Source organism: Osmia lignaria, chromosome 6 (genome assembly GCF_051020975.1).
Source record: "Osmia lignaria lignaria isolate PbOS001 chromosome 6, iyOsmLign1, whole genome shotgun sequence".
In the NCBI taxonomy this organism is placed as follows: domain Eukaryota; kingdom Metazoa; phylum Arthropoda; class Insecta; order Hymenoptera; family Megachilidae; genus Osmia; species Osmia lignaria.
In genome coordinates this window covers 11146808-11169075 of record NC_135037.1, presented here as the reverse complement: position 1 = coordinate 11169075, position 22268 = coordinate 11146808, and the positions used below count along the sequence as shown (strand labels likewise).

The 22268-nt window shown below is 39.2% G+C and overlaps 3 protein-coding genes across 23 annotated transcripts in view; 1 reads left to right on the top strand and 2 right to left on the bottom strand.

Annotated features, from left to right (window-relative positions):
- The window catches only part of Synd (protein kinase C and casein kinase substrate in neurons protein Synd), a 32310-nt gene extending 24667 nt beyond the window's left edge, over positions 1-7643 (bottom strand). Inside the window, exons 1-2 of one of the 2 annotated variants that reach the window (XM_034331410.2) lie at positions 7393-7643; positions 1560-1611 (exon numbers count right to left, since the gene is read on the bottom strand). The gene's annotated coding sequence lies outside the window, so the exon portion shown is untranslated. The remainder of the gene's footprint in view (positions 1-1559; positions 1612-7392) is intronic. The other variant, XM_034331409.2, reaches the window with a different exon arrangement.
- Positions 7644-7967: 324 nt separating this feature from the next.
- Positions 7968-13591, top strand: LOC117607569 (E3 ubiquitin ligase Rnf121). 6 transcript variants are annotated; one of them, XM_034331420.2, is made up of 9 exons: positions 7968-8106; positions 8365-8399; positions 8528-8657; positions 8953-9107; positions 9176-9404; positions 9604-9839; positions 9908-10024; positions 11872-11927; positions 12415-13591. In XM_034331420.2, the coding sequence occupies exons 1-9, from the start codon at positions 8080-8082 to the stop codon at positions 12438-12440; spliced, it is 1011 nt and encodes a 336-aa protein (XP_034187311.1). In that variant the 5' UTR covers positions 7968-8079; the 3' UTR covers positions 12441-13591. The 6 variants fall into 6 exon arrangements, with proteins under 6 accessions (XP_034187311.1, XP_034187310.1, XP_034187314.1 ...); XM_034331419.2 differs by having other exon boundaries at positions 12411-13591; XM_034331423.2 differs by having other exon boundaries at positions 11872-11955.
- A 2024-nt stretch (positions 13592-15615) lies between these two features.
- The window catches only part of Ten-m (teneurin transmembrane protein Ten-m), a 329037-nt gene continuing 322384 nt past the window's right edge, over positions 15616-22268 (bottom strand). For all 15 annotated transcript variants that reach the window (XM_076688653.1, XM_034331391.2, XM_034331392.2 and 12 more), the window contains 3 exons: positions 19948-22253; positions 19067-19817; positions 15616-18899 (listed from right to left, as the gene is read on the bottom strand). In XM_076688653.1, the coding sequence (XP_076544768.1) occupies positions 17411-18899; positions 19067-19817; positions 19948-22253 (4546 nt within the window). In that variant the 3' untranslated portion in view covers positions 15616-17410. The remainder of the gene's footprint in view (positions 18900-19066; positions 19818-19947; positions 22254-22268) is intronic.

Sequence of the window (22268 nt, the reverse complement as noted above, 5' to 3'; positions counted from 1 at the left end):
ATACGAATCAAAAAAACGACGAGCCAGGTTATCGTCGATTCAACGTGACAATCGTGAGAGTGAACGCAAGTGAGAACTCGTGAAAACTTTTCAGCGAGCGCGGAGAAATTATTCAGACGAAAGTTCTACGATTTAAAAGGGGTCGCGCGACGAGTTCACTTTCGAGAGAGTCTTGGCTATGCACACGATGAATATCCTCGTCTGGAAACGCAACATAAATATATACAGGGTGTTTCAAAATGTATTTGTAATTGTTTCTTAGACGGGAAAGGACGATAGTAGTCTTCTGCTGCTAATAAATTCAATATAGCGTGCTTAGGGCATCATTTTTATTAATTAAAGAAAAGTCTTCTGTTTTACGCGCTTACTTTTCAGTTGAAAATAAAATAGAAGAAATGACCTCTCGTTTCGACGAGTTTCGTAGTTTTAGTGTAATAAAAATCAATGCACATAAATGCATAAGCTCAATTCGACGTTATTTATTCTCACCCTATGACATTCTTGTCTATTTCTAATCGTTTTAGTGATACAACTTGTCCGTGGGGCACCCTATATACGACATCTGGCATCGATTTTTCCTTAAGGTCATCCCTCGAAATACCACATCGCAAAATGAAAAGAACTTCTTGACGAGGGTGCGCATTTGATTGCATTCCTATATTGTTCGGCTTTGACGGTTGCTTTCTCCCTTTCGATCGATTCATTTTCAGGTGACACAGACTTTCTTATCTCATAACTTTCAATAATACTAAAAATGTTAATTGTTCAAACCACTGGTGGAAATAGGATTTTCTATTGGAATGGGCCAAGTCCCATTGAAATTTAAAAATTAATCAATTTTAAACTCTTGGGATTTTGGAATTCGAATTTTGAAATTTTCAGAATGTGAAATTTTTAACTTCTGGAATTCTGGACTAGTGAATTTCTGTAATTCTAGAATAGTGAAAGGTGCAGCCCACATTTGGGGAGGGGTAAGCAAACCCACTCTAGTTCCTACGTAATTACGCTAATGGTTAAAACCACAAAACATCGATCATCGTTAATAATTTACTTTTTTGAAAAGTGGTTAGATAGAAAATTGATCGGTCTTTCATTGAATTTCATCGAAGTTTCATAGAATTTGGGACAAGTTCAGCAGTGCCTAAGCGAGTCGAAGGTGTTAAGAAGGTCGAAGGTGAAAAGAGAGAACCCGTTAAGTCAGAAAAGTAACTCTGTAGTGAAATGTTCCTCGCCATGCATACCGTGCGATCGCTGTTAAATCTTTCGCCTCATCTGTTACACGTTTCTTCGAGTGTTTTTACCTGAACGTTCCGGCCACTGCCGGCAATAATAAATCCCCCTTATGCGAAACACATCTATCAGAAGAGTTTCTTGCAGAAATACATAAGCGAACCACGAATTCCAAACGAGCTCTGTATGATTCCTGGTATGTTCAATATACAGTGCAACTTACAATTCGATGAAATGATAATTACAGCTTTATTTCACTGAGGATATTAAATAAATCAAAATCGTATGATTAAATGATATGATCAAAGAATTATGATCAGAATACATACCGTGATTTCAAAAATGGAATTCCTCTCCCATGTTTATTAGCCGATAGAACACCTACAACAGCCCAATATTTTAAAAATGATTAATGAGAGCAATTAATACCGGCTGGAAACATAACGTCCCTTTTCTTCCAATAGCGTTTTATTCATTCCGACTACAAGATATGCTCTCATTCATTCCACCACTTTATGCTCCGTTGCACCTCGATGGATTATTATCCAGTCACTTTTACGCTGCGTGTGAATTCCATTTGAGTTTACCATCAATTCTTTACGACAAACTAATTGCCATCGGAAACAAATAAATTTAGAGAAGATAACGATCGTCTGGTAAAAAACGAAATTCTTTAAGTTATGTATAAGTATTATCGAACGCAGTAAAGCATCCTAGAGAAAATGGAGAAATGTTGCAATTTTTATGTTTGAACTTTGGAATTTTTACACACACTTCTTTAGATCGACCTCAACATAAAACAATTTTTAGATTAAGAATGCCATGGAGGGCAGCGGTGATCTAATCTAACTTAATTACATGTAAGATAAACACATGAAGTGTTCAATTCAATCACAACATTCATTGTATAATAAAATTTTTTGTCAAGTTATATTAAATTGATCGAGCACTTAACGTGTTAAGTATAACACAATGTTTTGCTTGTGATTAGCTTTCTGCATAGAAATTCCGATGCACCGATACAGGATTCGAATAGAAAGGCAAACGGTCGCAAGTCTATATTAGAAGTCACGCGTGAACACGCGTCAATCAAATTGAATATTAATCTGTACCGAGAACCTGTTATTTCATCGTGGAAACGGAAACGTGAAAGCGGAATTAGCGCGGGTAATGTGATTTGCTCGTGGTTGTCAATGATTATCTAGAACTTTGCGTTTAGGAACGGATCAAAGTGGAACGAAACCAATGCTGTTTTCGAAACGAATCGGTTTTCATTTGTTTCGTACATTTTAAACTCTAAGGAAATAAATATTTCGACCAAAATGCAATATACAGTATGAGGCAATATTAAAATCAAGTCAGAATGAAACAACGTTAAACTCTTGTCACTCTTTCACCCCAAAACGAAATCCTAGTTACGCTAGTGAACGAAGAAACAAAAAATTAAATAAAAATGAATAATAATTGCTTTGGACTTTGTATATACTATGCATCACTAATGAAATGTCATCTGACGGGAAAAATAACATAATTGTTCACGATAATTACGTTTCATCAGGAAATATGATAATTTAATCTATAAGGCAATGGAGATTTTAATTGCCATTGAAAATCGACGATGTAGCAACAGACACTCGAATGTGCTTAAAAGTTCAGCCTCAAAATTCCTTGCTGCATCAGCGACATCGTGCACATCATTTTAATATTGATGAGGACGTAAATATAAGATGCTGCCTTCACTCTTTCGCTTCCGTGTTTTAATTTTCATTAGCCATTGTTTCCCTTTCTTTCGGTTTCTCTGATTTCATCATTGCTGTACACATAACCGTGTAACAAAAAAATTACGAAATCAATTATCTTTTTGGAAACACTTTTCCATTATTGTTTCGTTTCCAATTTAACGCACGCACTTAATGAAATATTTTGCTTGCAACCGCAGGATGTGTCAGCCCGCAAAGAGTTATGGTTATATGTGTATCTGATAAAAACGGCTCTGCGTAACGCATATTTTTTTTTTATAGAACTGTAAAATACGAGGAGAGAAGAGACTAATTAAAAAGTTGCGTGCATCAGTGATTCTCTTCTGAGAATCAGCTTCGCGAGTGCGTGATAGATATCTTGATTGTTTGAATCTAATCAGTGGATAATAATAGAAAAATCATTGTAATTATTAACTTGCGTGAATGACATTAATTAAAATGCAAGAGAAATTTTATTTTTCAATGATGATTAAATCAAATCGATAACTTATTTATTTAATATTTTGACAGTAATTTGATCATAGGGCAATTTTTTCATAGCCATGTCGGGTGCTAATTAAATATTAATTCAATTTAGTCTTCCATATTCGATTTTCGCGGATATACGCGCCGTTAAGTTTCACCGCTCGCAGGTTGTGTTTCGTACGGACATTGCGCGTAATTTTTGTATAATTTGTCCATGGATCGAGTCTTATTACGCTGATGCACCGTACATCATCTTTCCGCTTATTACGGTATACTCAGGGCCGGCCCTGAGATTTAGAGGTGATCCGAGGCGAGCTCCAAAAAAGGGCCCCTTCAGATAAAAGTACCTCCAAAAAAAAACTTCCTATAATTTTATTCCCAATATTACTAAATAGCATAAAATTTAAAAAATCAAAGCGAAACAGAGTCCGAACTAAAATTCAAATTGTTTTTGTCCGAGAGTTAAGCTCGTATCACGACAGTGTTCAAGCTTTCGCGAAATGTATCAGAATTATTCGTAATTATAGATTGGATAACGACAGGTTCCTAGTAAGGTGTAATTTTACACATCGATGCCGGTTTCGATACGCTGCTTCTTTTCAGAGAGAGCGCCAGATGGATTAAGAAAAGGAAGAATTGCAAGAGAAAATCGAAGTGCCACGGTACACTGTTCCATTCAGATAACCTACTTTCGTCCCACGGTATGCATGTACCGTCTTTGGAATGACGTGTCATCGTTTCCACAGATTTATGGTTTCATTGCATCGATCTGATTGCCCTCGCTTTGGTTACACCAACGCTATTCACTTCGCAAACTAGACTCGGGGCAAAGTTAAAACACGAATCAATTGAAAAATTTCTTGTTTCAACAATGAATTTTTATTTCTCACCACCCTGAGCTCTACATACCTAGTTATGGCACGAAATACTTCATTTTCATCCACTGTTTAATTAAACTAAATTTGCAGCATCATCAATGCCCCCCAAAATTAATATCCCACAAAATGTTATTTGTAATTATGAAAAAAAATTCCTAAAATTATATTACACGCGTATAAGACAATGAAGCAATAATTTGAGGAATGCGGAACATTCGAATGATTAGCACCTATGAAGTCATTAAATGCCAACCGCTAGTCACCGGCACCATTGGCTACTTTCCATTCAAAACAACGTATCATCCAAATCATTCACCTTCAACATTCTCGAATCAAGACACTCTTTGTAGAGAAATTTAAAATCAAGTCACTTTTGTTTTCAATTGGTCGTGATTTATTTATTTACAAAAGTGACGAGATGAAAAGCGTGAGTCATTGCATAATAGGAGCAATGTAGATTTATTGCTTGCGCATTGCCTTTCCCTTTGCACACGTGCATGTGCTCACCCATTGAAAACGTAATTCCCCTGTCCAATAAAAAATGAATTGAGCATTTAGTATATTATCAAATGTAAATATACTTTTGAATATAGTGACAACGGGGAATTTAATTATTATTTACGATCAAATCAGGATTTTCCAAAAAAAGAAAAAAGAAAAAAATGGTGACCCTAGTTCTCACCCCCTACCCGTAGGCGTCTTCGGGTAGGGGTCTAATATGCACCCGTGTGCATATTATCTGGTTCCGTTTCACCATTGTACTCGACATTACTCACGTAACGTCCTTTCGGATAGTTAATGCTGGTTACGTGATTCAATCATGTGCATCGTGTCTCTGAATTAATGTCACACGAAGTAGTTATCATACGGTTACGAGAAATAATGAATGCCTTTTAATTTTTGACAATTTTTTTTTCTGCCACAAAAAAGTATGATCTGATTTTTATCCAATCATAAGAAAATAAATGTAGTGACGTCAAGAAACTAATTTTTTAGATATTAAAGCTGGTACATTCGATACCAAGTAGTACTTACTATTAATGTAATTACCGATGTTAGATAAAATTTTATTTACGATCGTCGATGTATCTGTACCTAATGCGTTCTATCTCATTTACTTTTCCCCCTATAACTTAGAAAGCCCACCTGTTGAAATCGACCTTCTCTCTTTCTACAGCTACGTATAAAACCCATAAAAAGTGAAAATCTAACGTACAGAGATCATTGCATTCTTTTATGCCTCTTTAAACACAAATTCAATGTTATCAATAAAATAAAATTGCAAAGAGAGACTATCGATTCAAAACCACCCTATATAAATCTTTGCATTAATCTTCATGGAACTGTTTAATCAGTATTCAGTGAATAATTAGATACATTCATGTAAATATAATAAATAAGTGACTATAATATACAGCAATATATCTATGTATAAACATGACTCGTTTGCAGAATTATAATTACCACAAAGGTAAACCGCAAAGATAGTTTCAATGTATCTAGCACACGATATTCACTTTCATACGGGAGATAAATATCGCTTTCAAATTTCTAATCGATAGATGGCTCGAAGTTTTACCATTTAATGGATCTGCATTAATCAAATGATAAAATTGCACTGACGTTGATAAATAGTAAAATTACTTTTACATTCAGATTAATCGTCTATTAGTAATCTGGGTCGTCGACCCAGATTTATTTAAAATAAAAAAGTTTTAAATATTATTTGATATAATCAAGTGAGCAATTGATGATATAACAGAAATCGTAATAAATATCTCAGAATATTTTTTTAGACCATTTGAAAAAAAAAAAAAGGAACGTGAACTTCTTAAATTTTAAGCTGGGAATGCAGACCATGACCTTCCGCTTCTTACACCAATTATAATATACCTTTTGTGGTATCATGCGATTACAAAAATACGTCCATTATTGACCGAGTTAATTCGATCAATGAAGAAACGGAACAACGTTGCGGCCACGTTAATGATTTCTTCACCAAACGGAAACAAAATATACACGTTTATACATTTTTTCATATATGTATAAATACATATAATATTTATAAATTTTCATACAGGTTATGTTTGACAACAACCGTAATTGCTGACTTCGATTACAAAATTTTATAAATATGCGTTATAATAAAAATGGAAAAAATATATATTTATACACACTACGAGATTTGAACTCACGAATTATATGGACTTAATTTAAATATAAATCAAATTTGTGCGAATTTTAAAAATTATTTTTAATAATTATGTCATGCAACTTTACAGACTTGTGGATTTTGATGTCCTGTATTATTACGCAAAGTTTAAGTTATATTAGTGAGTTCATTGTCGTGCATTCCTCCTGTTAACCTAAAACTATTCGTAGGTATCTGTTTACATGGAACGCCCAAGCACTTATGTGCCAGTCGGTAAAAGTGGTTTGCACAAAATCATGCGGAAAGACAGCACGTTCATACGTATACTATCAAGGAATGTGCTAGCGTAGAGACAAGACGTGGTGAGAGTACGGAAACTTGGGTAGCCGCCAATTTATACAACATCCAATTGCGCTATACGAGGATTTTGCTCTTTTCGAGTTCCCTGACTTATTCAGTGCGAACCATAAACCCGCTCAATTTTCTACGACTGTAAATTGATACATTGCCTAATAGATTGAATTACGAGAAAATGAAAAGTTAATTAAATCAATACCGATTAAGGTCAATGATTCGACCGAGTCAGAATAACAGAAATGACAAGCTAGTGAATCATTCTCATAAATTTGATATTCGATCAGGTGGAAATCGAAGGTAAAACCTATCGACCTAATTCGTATCTGCTTCTCTGCCAGTACCGTGTATCAATAATAGTTTTTCAACGCAACCATACTACCTGTTAAACAAGAATTCCACTAGCTACCGTAGGTATGTCTTAGAAGGAGAATACGTAACCTGACGTATTTTTAATTACAAATTAGGTGACATTTAAAATCACAAGACATGTGTTGTCGTATAATTTGACAGGCGAGAGAAAAATGTTCGTACGGTCTGTTCTGTTACTCACCGAAAGCAATTCCTCGAGGCAAACGAACCGACGAGCGGTGTGTATCCTTTCGATGCTCCGGAACTAACCAAAAATCGTATCCACGTGTACGAAACGAAACCAATCACGACACTGTACCACTCACTGAATCCGTAAACGGCGCGCGATCGGATGACACTTTCGACGCGCGATTTTACGGCTATGGAATCTCGTCACGTCGCGCGTTTTCTCAGGAAACGGTACAAACGCTCATATTGCTGCTTCGCAGAATGAATTACCAGCTTCCCTCTCTGATCCCAACGATGGGCGTGGTTTATAAACCGACGACGCGCGAACAAACACGACATGCACGAACAGCGACCATTGGTAGAACGACAGACTGATTCACACTTGGACGAAGAATGTACGACGAATTAGAGTTTCGCGCAAAATTTGAACCGAATATTTATCACACTACACAATAAGTTCATGGAAAATTAGAAAATCCATCTATTATTATTAATATTGTAAATTGTAAAATACTTTTTTATTAAGTAAAATCTGTAGCATTTTTATTTTCTGATTGAGAAAACATTTTGCTCTAAAATATATTTATTGCTGTATACCGCTTACACGGATGTGAATAGAACTTTGTCCCTGAAGAACTGCTGTATAATGTCAATTTATTAAAATTTAGTTTATAACTGACAATTTAGTTTATTATTAAATATGCACTCGCACGCGCTTCAGAATAAGGTATAATGTTATTTAAAATGCAATCGCATTGGTGATATTCACGGAATTAATGTATGTACATGTAAACCGTGCATATGCAAATATAACCTCTGAGGAGAATTATTTAAAAAAGAGCATAAGCTTCTATATTTTAAAGAATATTTGATTATTGTGCAAATTACTATTAATGGCGTAAATGAGAAAATGAAAAATTGTATTTTTTATATTTGCATTACATGTATTTTTTAAGGAAAATGGATGTCTCATTTTCTGTTCTAGAGTGAAGATAAATTGAGTGTGGAAGAAAAATGGAAGTAAGTATTAATATATTACTTAAAGCGCACAAGTAACTGGGAATAAATTATGTTTTTTATACGAAAGATTTTGTTAAATTACATAATGAAAAGTCTTACTTTAATGATGTTTGATATTTTGTTTGCAGCATATACGAAAAACAGCACCATGGACACGAATCAATGCATGCAAAGATGTTACTTGTTTTATTAGTAACTGTATTAGTGGTACAAATTATTATAGTTGAATGGAAAAAAATACATTATAAATCCTACCAGGTAAATGGATCTTTTTGAAAATATATAAAGGATTTAATACCACATAAGCCTAACTGTAAAGTACTTTTGAGTAACTAGCAGTTCATTATGTCATAATTAATTCCTCATTATTTTAGCCTGATAATTTCAGAGAACTGACACAAATTGAGCTAATGTAGTTTCATAGATGAATGATTCTGGAGCATGTAGCCAAAAAAATTTCTGTGTTTTTTACACCAGTTAGGCTGGTGTTGCAATGAATGCCATATATAATCTAATTAATTTACATTAACCTATATTAAAATGTGTTTTCTAGCTTATTACCTTAGTTGCCATGTGGATTATTCCATTTGGATTAAGTTTAAAAAATCGTTGGTGGAGGTTTATATTTCTTTGGTTAGTATCATCCTGTATAACAGGATTAGTAGTACGAAAGGCTGTTCAAAAACCTATAGCAGGTACAACACCAAGGTACGTTTACTATTATTAATACATGTATAGTATTCTATATGTTTTTTACCGAATTTCGTTTTTTATAGATTGGTGTACAAATGGTTTCTTTTTATTTATAAACTAAGTTACGTGTTGGGTATTATAAGTTACATTATATTGTTAGCTACATTTTTTGGTTTAAATCTTGTATTTGAAGTGAAACCTCAAGTGTGGATGGATTGTGGTATGCTTTTGTTGTTTTATGGTCTTTATTTCGGAGTATTAGGGAGAGACGTCGCAGAGATTTGTGCGGATAAAATGGCTTCACATGTTGGGGTATGTAAAAATACAATAAGAATTAAATCCATTGAATTTTTCTCACTATTTTAAAATTTTAAGATTCTAGAATTCAAAAATTTAAATATTCCGGGATTTTTTAATTTTTACAATCCTTAGCGCTTCTTATCCAAAAATCCTAGTTACGCCACTGACTAAATGTCTCAGTACGTATATGCAATAATTAAACAATTTGCAGTATTATGTGCCAGGACATATGCCAACAAGGACCTTAGAGCCTGGTGTGTGTGCTGTATGTGGAAACAGACTTTTAGTGTCAGAAAATGAACCCGGTGTTATCGAGAACACATACAAGCTTAGTTGTGAACACGTGTTCCACGAATTTTGTATTAGAGGATGGTGCATCGTAGGAAAGCAGCAGACGTGTCCATATTGCAAAGAAAAAGTGGATTTAAAGAAGATGTTTTGCAATCCGTATCCTTTCTTTTTAATTGATATTACTTTTATTTAGTGAACTATACATTCCTTAATAATGCGTAAAGATGGGAACGACCTCACGTCTTGTACGGTCAGTTACTAGACTGGATCAGGTGGTCGATCGCCTGGCAACCGTTAATTTTGTTTCTTGTTCAAGGTATCAATTGGGGCCTAGGCCTCGAGTAAGTAATAGGGTATTTGAATTGCACTTACATCACCATTGTGTTTTCGTCAAACTAATTTATGTAAACAAACAAGTATCTGTTTGTATTTTTCTACGCAACAGTTGCTATTACATTTGTTATTTATAACAACGAAATCCAGTCCAATTTTAATCAAACGCAAAATTAGTGTTGCACCGTGTTGAAACATTTTATATGATCAGAACGATCTTACGACTTACGAAGTGCTATCCATTCTGACTTATGTAATACTTAATAATAATTCTTCCAAAGAAACATTTTTTACTATATGTATGAAGATCTTCATACTGTTACTGATTTCATAAAAAAAAAAAAAAAATAAGTTTTTCAAACGACTATGTGATATTGACTATAAATGTGTTCTAATTTAAATTCCTATGCGGTTATCCGAATTAACTGAAATTTAAAAATAAGAAAAAGAGCAGTATTAGCAGTAGCAGGAAAAGCAGTTCAGAATATTTTATGGAACCTCAGAGGTACACTATGAATGCTTTGAGTTATGAAAAAAAGATTAATTCGGATAATTTGTATTGAAATTATTTAATGTTCGGTTATTCGAACTTCGGGTAGAGTCGGGGAGCGAGAGAGGGAAGGTCACGAAAGTATCTTGCTATGTATAAATGTTGGAGTTGACCAAAGTTGGATTTCATAATTTCAAAAGTAAAAAATCTCAAAACATCAGATATCCAAAGTTATAGTATTTCGAAATAAAAAAATTTCAGATTTCTTCAATCCCAAATATCCAAAATTTCAACTTTTGTACCCTCTTCGAATTTTCCTTCTCTTTTTTCCAATACTTTCTCTGTTCAGGTGAATACAAATGGAGAGCTTTCCAAAGGCACACGACTTGTATTCTTTCTAATTAACGCCTGCTTAGGGCCGACTTTCTGAACGAACCCAAACTCTTAGTCCGCTACCCGCAAAAATATCCTGAATTGATTGAGAATGGTAGGAACGTAGCATATTTACCATTTCTTTTATCATTCCGCTTCCTTGTTAAAGCTAGTCGATTTAAGTTTGCAGTTCACTTATCTTAAAAAAAATTTACTGATTCCCGTGCTCACCACTATTACTGATTTCTTATTTAAACAATAAGATGATCTGTCATGTTTAAAGAGAGATATCTTGTTAAATAATATCTTCAGAGAGGCAAATAGAAGATATCCAAAGAAAAGGAATTATATTCAGCAATAGAACTGTATTATTTGTGATTTCTGAAAGTAGTACCTTATATTTATTTTCATTCCGGAAAAGCAATTATATTATAGATTTTAGTAGGGAGATTAGGTTTAAAAGTAATATCGAAGCAGCAGATCTTTCAATTTTTTTGGGTGCATTGTAAGGAGCGTTAAATTTGTTCTAATAGCAAAGCATGAAAAATTAGAATGTATTGTCACTACGTGACAGCAAAATAGTGGCATAACTGCGGAGGGGGCAGAGTAAAACTGACCCTGCAAAAATATTCTGCTACTGTAAAATAATGTACAAAAGGACTTGAAGGTTGGATCGTTTAACGATCAGATTTTCATATCTTACATTGTTTTATAATTCCTTTTGTCGAAGCATTGTAAATATTAGAAATTGTAAAATTTCAGACACGAGAAACATTGTTCCCTAATAAATGATGTACAAAAAGATACCAACTTCATGTAAAATTTATTTCTCATCAATAAAATTTATAAAACAGTCTATCGTTAGAAACTGTTAACAATTAGAATCTTTTTTTTTTTTTTTTTAAATCGTATAAAAGTTAGAACTTTACCTCTTCATTTACTCAAGCGAGTGATTCGGTACCTTTCGTTTCATTTTGTTTATAATTTTTCCAGAATAACGGATGATTCCACTGGACACATGAATAAGACAAGACTAGAGGTCGATATTCGTTAGTATAATGATCTGATCAATCAATCGTACGTATGATCAATCTTTTTTTTTTCATACAAAAAGAACAATAAAACGTTGTTTTAATTATTGCGAAGATGAGGCAAGTAAGGTGAAAGGGAGGATGTGATTGTTATGTTGGGCACGCATTGAAAAGTCATTCAGAAAGAAATCAATGATAACAATTCTGTCAATAATGTTACTAAAAGTTTAATTAATCTCTCATCATGATTCCTTTAGCAAAAACAACTTGTATCACATCACGCATTCATAGGTACTTTTTCCAGACAATTGGACATATATATATATAAATATCTGTTTTATACACTTAAAAGCATTACGTTATCGTTAACTTTTTGGGAAGAATTGGTAGGACCATTGGCGTAGTTAGGTGGGGGGGAGGCATAGTGGGTTTAAAAATCTCAAATTTCTAAAATTTCACAATTCAAAAATTTCGGAGTTTTAAACTTGAAAAATTTCGAAGGTAGCTGGCCGACCTCAGAAAACATCCTAATTACACCAATGGGCAAGACAGATGAACAAAACATGGACAAGGTTCGAACACACTGAGCCTGGCAGATTGGACGACACAGGTGTGAAGAGAGAAAAAGAATTTGACAAGACGCCACGAATAACGACAGGATTCCTCGGGACGGGTCAAAGGGCAGACAATCACAAACACGGGGGAATTTTATAGATATATTTATTGAGTACTTAGCGTGTAAGAGTATAGAATAATATGTTACCTTATCCGTTAAATATCATTACATGGTATCATTGTATAATGATGTAGTCTTTAAAATAAAACCTCGCGCGGACAGTTTGCGCGTGTTGTGTGGCTGTTTGTGTGTTTCTGTGTTGACGAATATATTTACACAATGCTCGCATAATCAATATGTACAATTCTCACGAAAGGACAAGAAACGAAAAAGTACCAGAAGAACGGACGAACGAGCCATTTTCATCTTCTCGATTTTATTATTCGTCCGGAAGGAATCACTTCCTGGGGTCTTATACGAAAGTATAAAGGGCGCTATAATTATCTTGCGGGTACCCTAAAAAATCGCCAACATCGATGCCGCGTATGTCCGACCATTTGTTTTCATGAGCAATAGAAAAACCAGTCGCAGTTTCCGATTACTGGTCGACAATGTTAACGGAATAAAACGCATCGTATGAATGACGAACCATGACGAAGTTATGTACAGAAAGGAGAGACACTTTCTTTGTGTCACTTGGAAAATAGAAGAAACGCAACTAGACAACTGGTTGCGAACGAACATTGCCTCTGGGTGTCGGTACCGCGTCTGAGCAATTCGACGACCAGCTAGCAATCTCTTCCAAACAAGGGCAATGTTGTTTAAGATACTTGAGTAGGGGTACAATATGACAAAAGCTGAATATGTGCTTTTTTGGTTTGCAAGGGTACAGCTGCTAGCACAGATGACTTTTTTCGTTATGGAGAAGTCTAAGGATCCCTATCCCTACATTTAAGTCACACGTGGCACGAACTCGACATAATTCGGTTCGCGCCGTTAAGTTTCGGCTCGTTCCGACAGGCTTCGGCTGCCCCCACTATAAGGACCACGATTGTACACTTTCAAATGATGACATGAATGTTGGAATCAAAATTACTTCAGATTACTTCAATCAAAATATTTTTAAAAAATTATTTTTCTTAAAACTTATTTTTATGTAATATGTGCCAAATTTCCAATAGGCCTTTAATTTACAGAATGAGAATGAAAAGATCACAGATCTATCGCTTTCGGTTATAACAGATTAAATAACACTGCTCTTGTTCGAATTGCCCGCGCCTGCCCCAGAGAACAACATTCATACCATCCGGGCATGAGTTGCCCGGGCATAGTTTAAAACACGCGAGGTCCTCGAAAACAAAAGAAAAACAATGCGCACAACTTCCCCCTCAGTTATCGTTAAACACAATTTGTTATATATTAAATTTACTATAATAGCTTTCGCTCACTCTCTGTTCACTCACGCTGCTCAACACCTAACGCGCTCGCTCTCTCGCTCTCTCTCTCTCTATCTATCTATCTCTCGCTCACCAAACACATTTGGATCCTTTTAAACACATACACGATAGTTACGAAGTATTGCTTTTTTTTAGTCGCGGTTCGCCCTCTTAAACCGAGTCACAGCGGACGGTTGCCCGTCGACGGCGAAGATTCGTGTCGAGCGTAACAGTTATAAAGTCTTTCCACCTTGTCGCGAGATTAAGCTTCCATGAGAATTCTGCTATTCTTATATAAACAAAGTCGAATACCAATGTTGAAGCCCCCCCCCCCCTCCCCTGTACCTGACGGTAGGCCGAGTTTGCATTGGGCCAGTAGCTTTGGCCAGTAGGCTCTGCCACCCCTCGGGGGCAAAGAAGATACACTGCCTGGCCTGGCTACCTGTTAAATGTACACTGAACTTCAGGTCAGTTCTTCAGATCTTCAGAGTCATGAACACCTATTATCCCTCCACAAAGTCAACAGAATGGTTGCAGTCCTCGTCTAGAAAATTCCTTCATAGTTTGCAAATATTCTTTAGGACAGAATTCTCTGGGCGCAGTCTCGCGGGCAGGTGTCCATGCGCTAAGCGTAAAGTTAACTCGAGTACACAGGACCTTATCATTTCTCTGTCGTGTTTCCTTCTCCTCTCTCCTTTGATTCCTTTTTAAACGAGTACACCTAACAGAAAGTGTCACGCGTATGCTGAGCATCTAGAACACTCTATTACACATGGCGGATGGCGGATGTAACGATTAGTTAACGGGCAAATCAAACGAGCACTGTTTCTCGTACTTTCATAATGGTCGATGAAAAGGTATTAGGATTTGGTGATCAGAGCCCGAGGTTTTCAATGGCTCGATGCTTAAGACTTCAAAGTAGGAACGAATGTGAACCAATGAGCTTCGTGATGGGGATATTGAAAATGGTGGATCACAGACTGATATGCCTCGTGTCACCCCGGGCTCCCGTCTCATCGAACAAAGAAATGGAACTATAGTGTTTCGAGGAACTAAAGATCGTTGTCAATGATGAGGATGAAAGTTATAGTAATGTCTGATTAGTGGATGTAGGCCTAGGACTTGATTAGTATTTATTGGAGGGTTGTACACTCTCAGGTGCAATGTAGATTTCTCAAATAATCCTTTAGACTCTTCGGGTTTTCCTAAAATTAACTGCTCCCTCTAGCCTCATCCTCAACCAAAGAAGGCTTACATTGCCCTGAGGTGTACCGACCCAAAGTTCTCTTAATTACAAGGGTAATAGTTAATATTTTAACGTGGCTAAAGGAATTTCACAATTACGAAGTAAAATATACATAATTCTGATGTCTGCCACTCTAATAGATCATTAGTACTTATGCAATCCCTTCAGGGAGTAGTAGAACTGACTGTGCTTACAAGTGAACATAATCTCCATCCACTAACCAACCATTACTGTGTCCGACGAAACAAAAAGTGCCGATTCGTTTGACCATCAGCCTCCGTTACACACTGGTAGAAAAATGCATTGTTTTTACAGGGTGAACGCGAAATCTACTATTTTTTGCGTGGGTTTGCAGCATACACTGGCTATACACAACGGATATGTACAGCGGGTCGTTCATTGTTTAAATCTTAACCGTTTACTAAATCCCTCGTCAACTAGTGTACTAGTTAATTATGATTATGTATGTTTTGCTTTTTTTTTTTTCATTAATCCACCTAACCTGGAACACAACGTGGTCAAGATGGCTCGCACGTTGGCTCGCTATTTCTCTATAATTATTATTTTTATACGTACGTATCTTTATTTCCCCCTTTTACTCGGCTTCGATCCAAATCGTTACAGCTCGATCTCTACACTTTATTTTTTTTTTTAATTTCCTTTTTTTTTTTGGTTACCGATATAAACATCGACGAGTTCAGTTTACAATTACATATTACAGAGAGGAGGTTCGAAGGTTTGTCTCAGAGAGGGCGTAGGGTTGATCTCCACGGGATGATCCCACAGACAGACACACGGTTACATAGGACATCTTTGACGACACAATTCAAAAAATAATTTTTTCACTTCTTTTTTTCTTTTCTGTTTAGTAGAAAGATAGGCGGGGTATTTCCGTACAATAGTATCATATTAATATTTTATCAGTTATTACTATTATTAGCGTTAGTATTATTATATTATTACTATTTTTATTATTATCGTTATTATTAGGTTATTATTCCACCTGGACATTATTAGACTCCTAAAAACCTTTCCTCGTCTATTGCTCGTCTCAAAGTACTGACACGAGGCATAGTATCATACAACGTTGCAAATTCCTCGCTTCGATTATTATAGCTGGTACGACACGCAAACATAACCTAGCAGATCTATTTACATGGCTCCTCCGAGCAAAGCGTGGATCAATCTGTGACGATCGACGCTATCTTCTAGGCAAACGAGTATATTCACTCGTTTGTGAATAAGCCTGAGGTCCAAATTCATTAAATCCTCCATTTTCTTTTCTTTGTCAACGCTAGACCTGTAGAGCAGTGAGGAGTAATTGCACCTAGAGGGCGTGGGACACACAGGGATAGCTGAGGGCGGCTGGAAAGATGGATGAAGTGTCATCATCCTTGCTTCCCAACTCATCAGTGCATATGTGATGCCCTCCGTACTCATTAATTGCCTGGGCGCCCAATTTGCTCCTCACAGCTCTAGAAGGTGTAGGTAGGTGTTGTGTACGAGTACCATATGTATACATATATAAAAGCATTATCAACAGTTTCCACTTAACCTTATCGGTTTACTTTAATCGTATGTATATCTACACGTTACGTTTAGTCGAGTAGCTATATTTACAAATCGCTCGCCCTAGCACACCATTTCCTTGCGTCATGTTAAAAATATCTGTTTGTCGACGTATTTCTTTTCATGTGTTTGTGTGAGTATGTGTATGAGTATACTTGTCCCTACGTAATAGTCTATTAGGCGACATCGAAAGTACATCTTGCGTATATTACCCCTTTCCGAACGCAAACGCTCGGGATACGTCGGCCTCGTTCGTGCACCGCTCGTTTTTAGACCCTGTTGCATAAATACACCAGCTTCTCTTCTTCCTTCTTCCCCCCCTCTACCACTCGTCATCATCACGGACGGCACCTTGAATGTCCCTGCACGTACCCTCCTCCGTTTGCAAGCTCGTGACTAGCTGAAGCAGGACTCCCGGTGTATAGGTTAGGAATGAACACGAGCAATGCTATTATGGCACACAGAACGGGCACAAGAACACACTTTCGTTCGTTCAACGAGTGCGATGAGAAGGGAACAAAGAGGATCGAGAACGACGCCACGTATACGCGACCTTGGACGAGCTGAAGGTTAATGAATTTTTTTAGTCTTGTCTCTCTTCGTTATGCTTCCGTATGTTTGTCCGCTGCGCGATTCACGTGGGCGCGTGAATCAAGTCCCAGATGGCGTTGCGATCTCGCGTCACATCCTCGAATCACGAGTCGTGCCTGTGGATCCTATTGCGCCTGTTCCCACTCTTCCTCCTTTTCCTCTTCGTATCCCTAGTGAAGGCAACATTACCGGGGTCATCGGCTAGTTGGGGATATCTGTGGACACTGTGGATATCTACACCCTCGTAGCCGTTCACTGCCCCCCGGCTGATCAATTCGTCCTTCTCCTCCTTCGACCAGTCTCCTCTGCCTTGGAAACCAGCCATAACCAACTGCTTCTCGATTTCCCAGGCTCTTTCCACGGCCCTCTTATGAATGTGCTTCAATATCCTATGCCTCTCCTGTTCAGGGTCAGCCCCGTACCTGATCACTACCGCGGCATCCGGGTTATGTAGCTTCAGTTCCTTCCAAGTGCCCACTCCGTGCTCCGTGGTCTCGTAAGTGGACACGTTGAACATGCCTCCCAGACGGCGCAGCTCCTCCATATCGTCACGAATCTTCAGCGCGTTGTCCTTCACGAAATAGAACACATCCTGATCGTGCACACTGAAGTGGAGAGGTAGGAAGTAGGAGTTGTTGAACACCGAGGTGACCACGTCTTGGACGACGCTGTTCACACCATCCACTACACTGACTAACGCCCGTCCACCGATGCGGGATACCAAGATACCTTCACCGAAAACGGCACGCCGGTGGGCCACTCGCGGAAGAAGGTTCCTCGTCTTTGGTTCCAGTTTCAGCAAAGGTTTAGGAACGAATCCTAGGTCGGAGAATTTCTCGTGCACGCGATTCACGATGCACTGCAACCCAGACATGACGCCGAAGTCTGGTGTTAATTGAGGAGACGTGATGGTAGCGGTCGGCTGGTACACCATGTGCTTCATGTACTCCGAGCCCAGCATGGCGGAGATATCATAGCCGTACAATTTCAGCCAACTGGCGAGGTCAGTCATGTACTCGACGTTCTGTTTGAAGTTCACTGGATCATTGTTGCGGAAGCGGTAAATGAAAATGTCGGTCGGAGTAGTGAGTTCGTTCGCCATTTGTTCCCAGGCTGGCGTCATCCATTGTCCAACAGTTGGATCATATAACCTCTTGTTCAGGTAGACCAGTTTTGTGATCGGGTCCAGGAGTCCACCATGGAAATCGATGGGCAGGTAGAAATCTGGGTTGGTGTCCTTAATAATTTTGCCAAATGGCGTGCGTCTCATTTCTTTGATCAGATTTCCATTGGTGTCGAATAATGCTATGGGGGAACCATTTTGATCCGTCGCCACGTAGAACCTCTGCTCGGAGGTTTCCACTGTCATAAGGAAGTTGCGGGCGTCGTAGAGGAACCGGAAGGTTTTCGCGGATTTCGGGAAGTGAATGTGCGTGATCAGGTCCGGCGTCTTTGGATTCGCGTAGAAGAACTGCGTGATATTCTCGCGGTCGTCGTTCCAGGCTACCAGGCGTCCGCGGTCGTCGTAGAAGTACCATATCTGGAACTTCTTGTGCTCTGATGCGTGAATCAGTTGACCACGCGAATTGTACCTATACAAAGCAAGAAATATTATTATCATAGGTTCAGGAGGGGGATGTCTTTTTGGATGGCACTGAAAACTTGGTGGGTGTATATTTCAGAGGTGTTGACTAAAATGAAGAAATGGGAATTAGTGGACAGAGAAATAAATGTCAGAATAATTGAAATCTGAACAAACCTGTATTTATGTTCCCCTCGAATGACGACGAATCCTCTGCTATCATACGAATTGAACTCAACGTCGCCATATTGGACCACACGATCACCGCTGTCATAACCCAAAGCGATCTTCTCATTGTGTTCTGTCACTCCAATCACGTTACCATTTTCGTCATAAGCATATTGCCAATTGTTCTCAGTCTCTGCCACCTCTAGGACATGTCCATCCGCATTATATGTGATCTTCTCTATCTTGGCCCATTCCTTCTTCATGGAATCTTTTCCAATTAACATCTTCCTCATTTTTATGCGATTACGATTATCATACTCTAGCTCCATACGGAAGACATCCAGTGACCGAATATTCATAAGGACAGTCTTAACCCGTCCATGTTCGTCATAATCGGTGACCGTGAAGAACTGCTTGCTGCTGTCCTGCATGACTGATCGGTTAAACAGGTTCCTGTATATCCTAAGATCACCGACTCCTTCCAGTATGCCCAAATTCTGGTTGTACTTCAGCCGTAACTGAGGAAGCTGTTTGCCATTGATGTCTACTTCAATGCTGGAAATTCTTGCATTACCATCGTACTGGTAACGATATCGGGCATTGTCCAGGCCGCTCTTGCTACCGAATTTGATTTTCTCGTCTTTGACGATACCAGCATGGTACTTGTACTCAATGCGCATTTCGAAGTTTGGTTCGTTGATGTCAATGCTGTGGACCAAGCTCGTTGTTTCTTGGTATGTGTAGTGGATCGAAGACAATCCTGCGGAAGTGAATGAAGATTAATTTGAAATAGGACCCCCTTGTCGCCAATGTCTGCGTTGACCATATGCCCGGAGAATACCCCAACGTAATTATAATTTGGAATAATTTTACTAAGAAGATATACATACCAGCAAGAGTAGTCTCCAATTTCCCAGTGTGGTCGTAGATATAAGCAACCTTGCCGCTTTGATGTGGATACACCTTCGCTAAAATCTGCCCGTCATCATTATACAAAATTTCATACGGATGTCTGTTCATGGGCGAGTAGTACTGATACTTGTAGAATCCTAACGAAGTCTGCAACGAGAACGCATGAATGTGTCCTCTTGGTGTGGTTAAAGACTGCAAGGCCCCAGCTTCATCGTACTGCAGCAAGTAGTCGCTTCCCCTTGGCGTGGTCACTTTCAGTGGAAGACTGCTGAACATGTCTTTGAAGGCATACACCATAGACGTACCATCGCTGTATTTGATCTCGTATAACCGCCCAGCTCTGTCAAAGCCATAAGTCTCACTGATATCCCCCCAAGTCCAACTGGTCAGTCTACTGAAGCGGTCGTACTCCAGTTCCACTCCGGAGAAGATACCATTCCTCGGACCCCATTTCACTGGTCTCGCTGTTCTATCGTAGGTCACATTCAAAAGCTCTACATCGTCCATAAATACAGCTACGCTATTGGTTTCTCTGTCGTATTCAAGAGACAGCAAAATATCACCGTTAACCCGCAGCTTCCTGCCAACTTGAGCAACAGACTTTGAATTGCCCCTATTTTTGTTGGACTGAAGCTTTCTGAGGAAGTATCGCCACTCGAATCTGTTCGCCAAATCACCAGCAATTTCCGTCCTCTGCTTAGCGGGCACTGGGTAGCTCTCGCCCAACAGGGGCTCGATTTCAGCCAAGACCGAGTAAGGCAAGGTGTCCGTGCTGACTGTATGGGCCCAGGGTGTTACCTGGCCGACGGAGCCATCGGCCAGGACAGTAGTCCTTTGTTCTGCCTCTCCAACCTTCGTAACAACCGAGGATCCCTTGATCAGCATCGAAATAGGCTTCCTGTTGTTTTGCCCCACCTTCACCACAGCTCCCTTCAGGCTAAGATCGAAGGTTAGACTGATTACCTTGCCCGTAGGAGTGACTGCACTGGTTAGTCTGCCGAATTCATCGTAGTTATATACGAAACTTCTGCCCGTGCTGTCCAATTTGGTCTTCAGCAGCCCAGTGGGCCCGTGATAATCGAACGTAACGTTGTAGTTATCGGGCGTGCTCAGCTCGTGAAGCATCTTCATCCTAGACATTCGAAGCCTGCACTTCTGGCCCTTCGTGTTCTCGATGGAGTTCACCTGGCTGCTGTAGTCCCTCAGCAGGAACACCTTATTACCCGCTGCGTCAGTGACCGTGCTGAGTTTACCATTACTGGTGTTCACATTGTACGTGAATTGGTACACTGTCTCCCCTGTCAGGATGTTCTTAGTAGCCACGTGCTGCCCGAATCGGTTGAATACGTAGATTTCCTGGGTGTCCGGCGAGTAGATCTCGTACTCCCTGGCGCCACTGGCGTCTGGGATACTGGCCATCACTGATCGGATCCTATAGTTCGCCTGATCACCGATGTGAACCACTCCGTCAGGGGATACGGCAACAGCGGAGATGGTATTGAACTTGGAAGTGGACGCCAGGTAGTGATCGGCTTCGAAGCAATCGCAGCCGCGCTCTAAACAGTTGCACTTCGACTCCGCGCCGGCGTAAGGGGAGATCTTGCCGTCGGTTCCGATCACCCTCACGCGGTTGATTCGCTGTGAATCGCTCTCGGCGATGTACAGGTTTCCGGACGGGCCGAATGCGATGCTCTGCGGCATCACCAGAGTAGCGTGTGTCGCCAGCTCGGTGTCAAACGAGGAGGACGGCGAGGCGCAGTGGAGAGGACGACCAGCTACCACCTTGACTCTACCATCTGGAGCCAGTTGTAGCACCATATGGTCGTCTATCATGTGCAGGGAATTATCCAGGGGGTTAATAGCCAACTCAGTGGGCCACCGCAGATGAACCTCTTCTACGTTCAGTGTGCCCTCGCAAGGAATAGGCTTCCAGTGCGACTTGTGCATATGATTGCCGATCACCGTGGTGATGATACCGTCCCTGTCGACCATCCTAATATTGGTCCCATCGGCGAAGTACAGTACGTTGTCGGCTGATATGGCGACCCCCTTGGGATACGCCAGTTTAGCGTCCCGAGCCAGTGCACCATCGCCACAGTGAGCTTCGTCCCCAGGGAGACACCGCTCTCCCGAACCAACCACCGTCTCCCAGTTGTGATCTGGGTCGGAATAGTCGTTAGTGTCGCGCACGCGGATGATCTGATGGGACTCGGGGTCAGAGATGTACAGGGAACCGTCCAGAGGACTCAAGGCAATGTGGTAGCGGTAGGAGACTCTCGTAGCACTGAAAGAACATTTA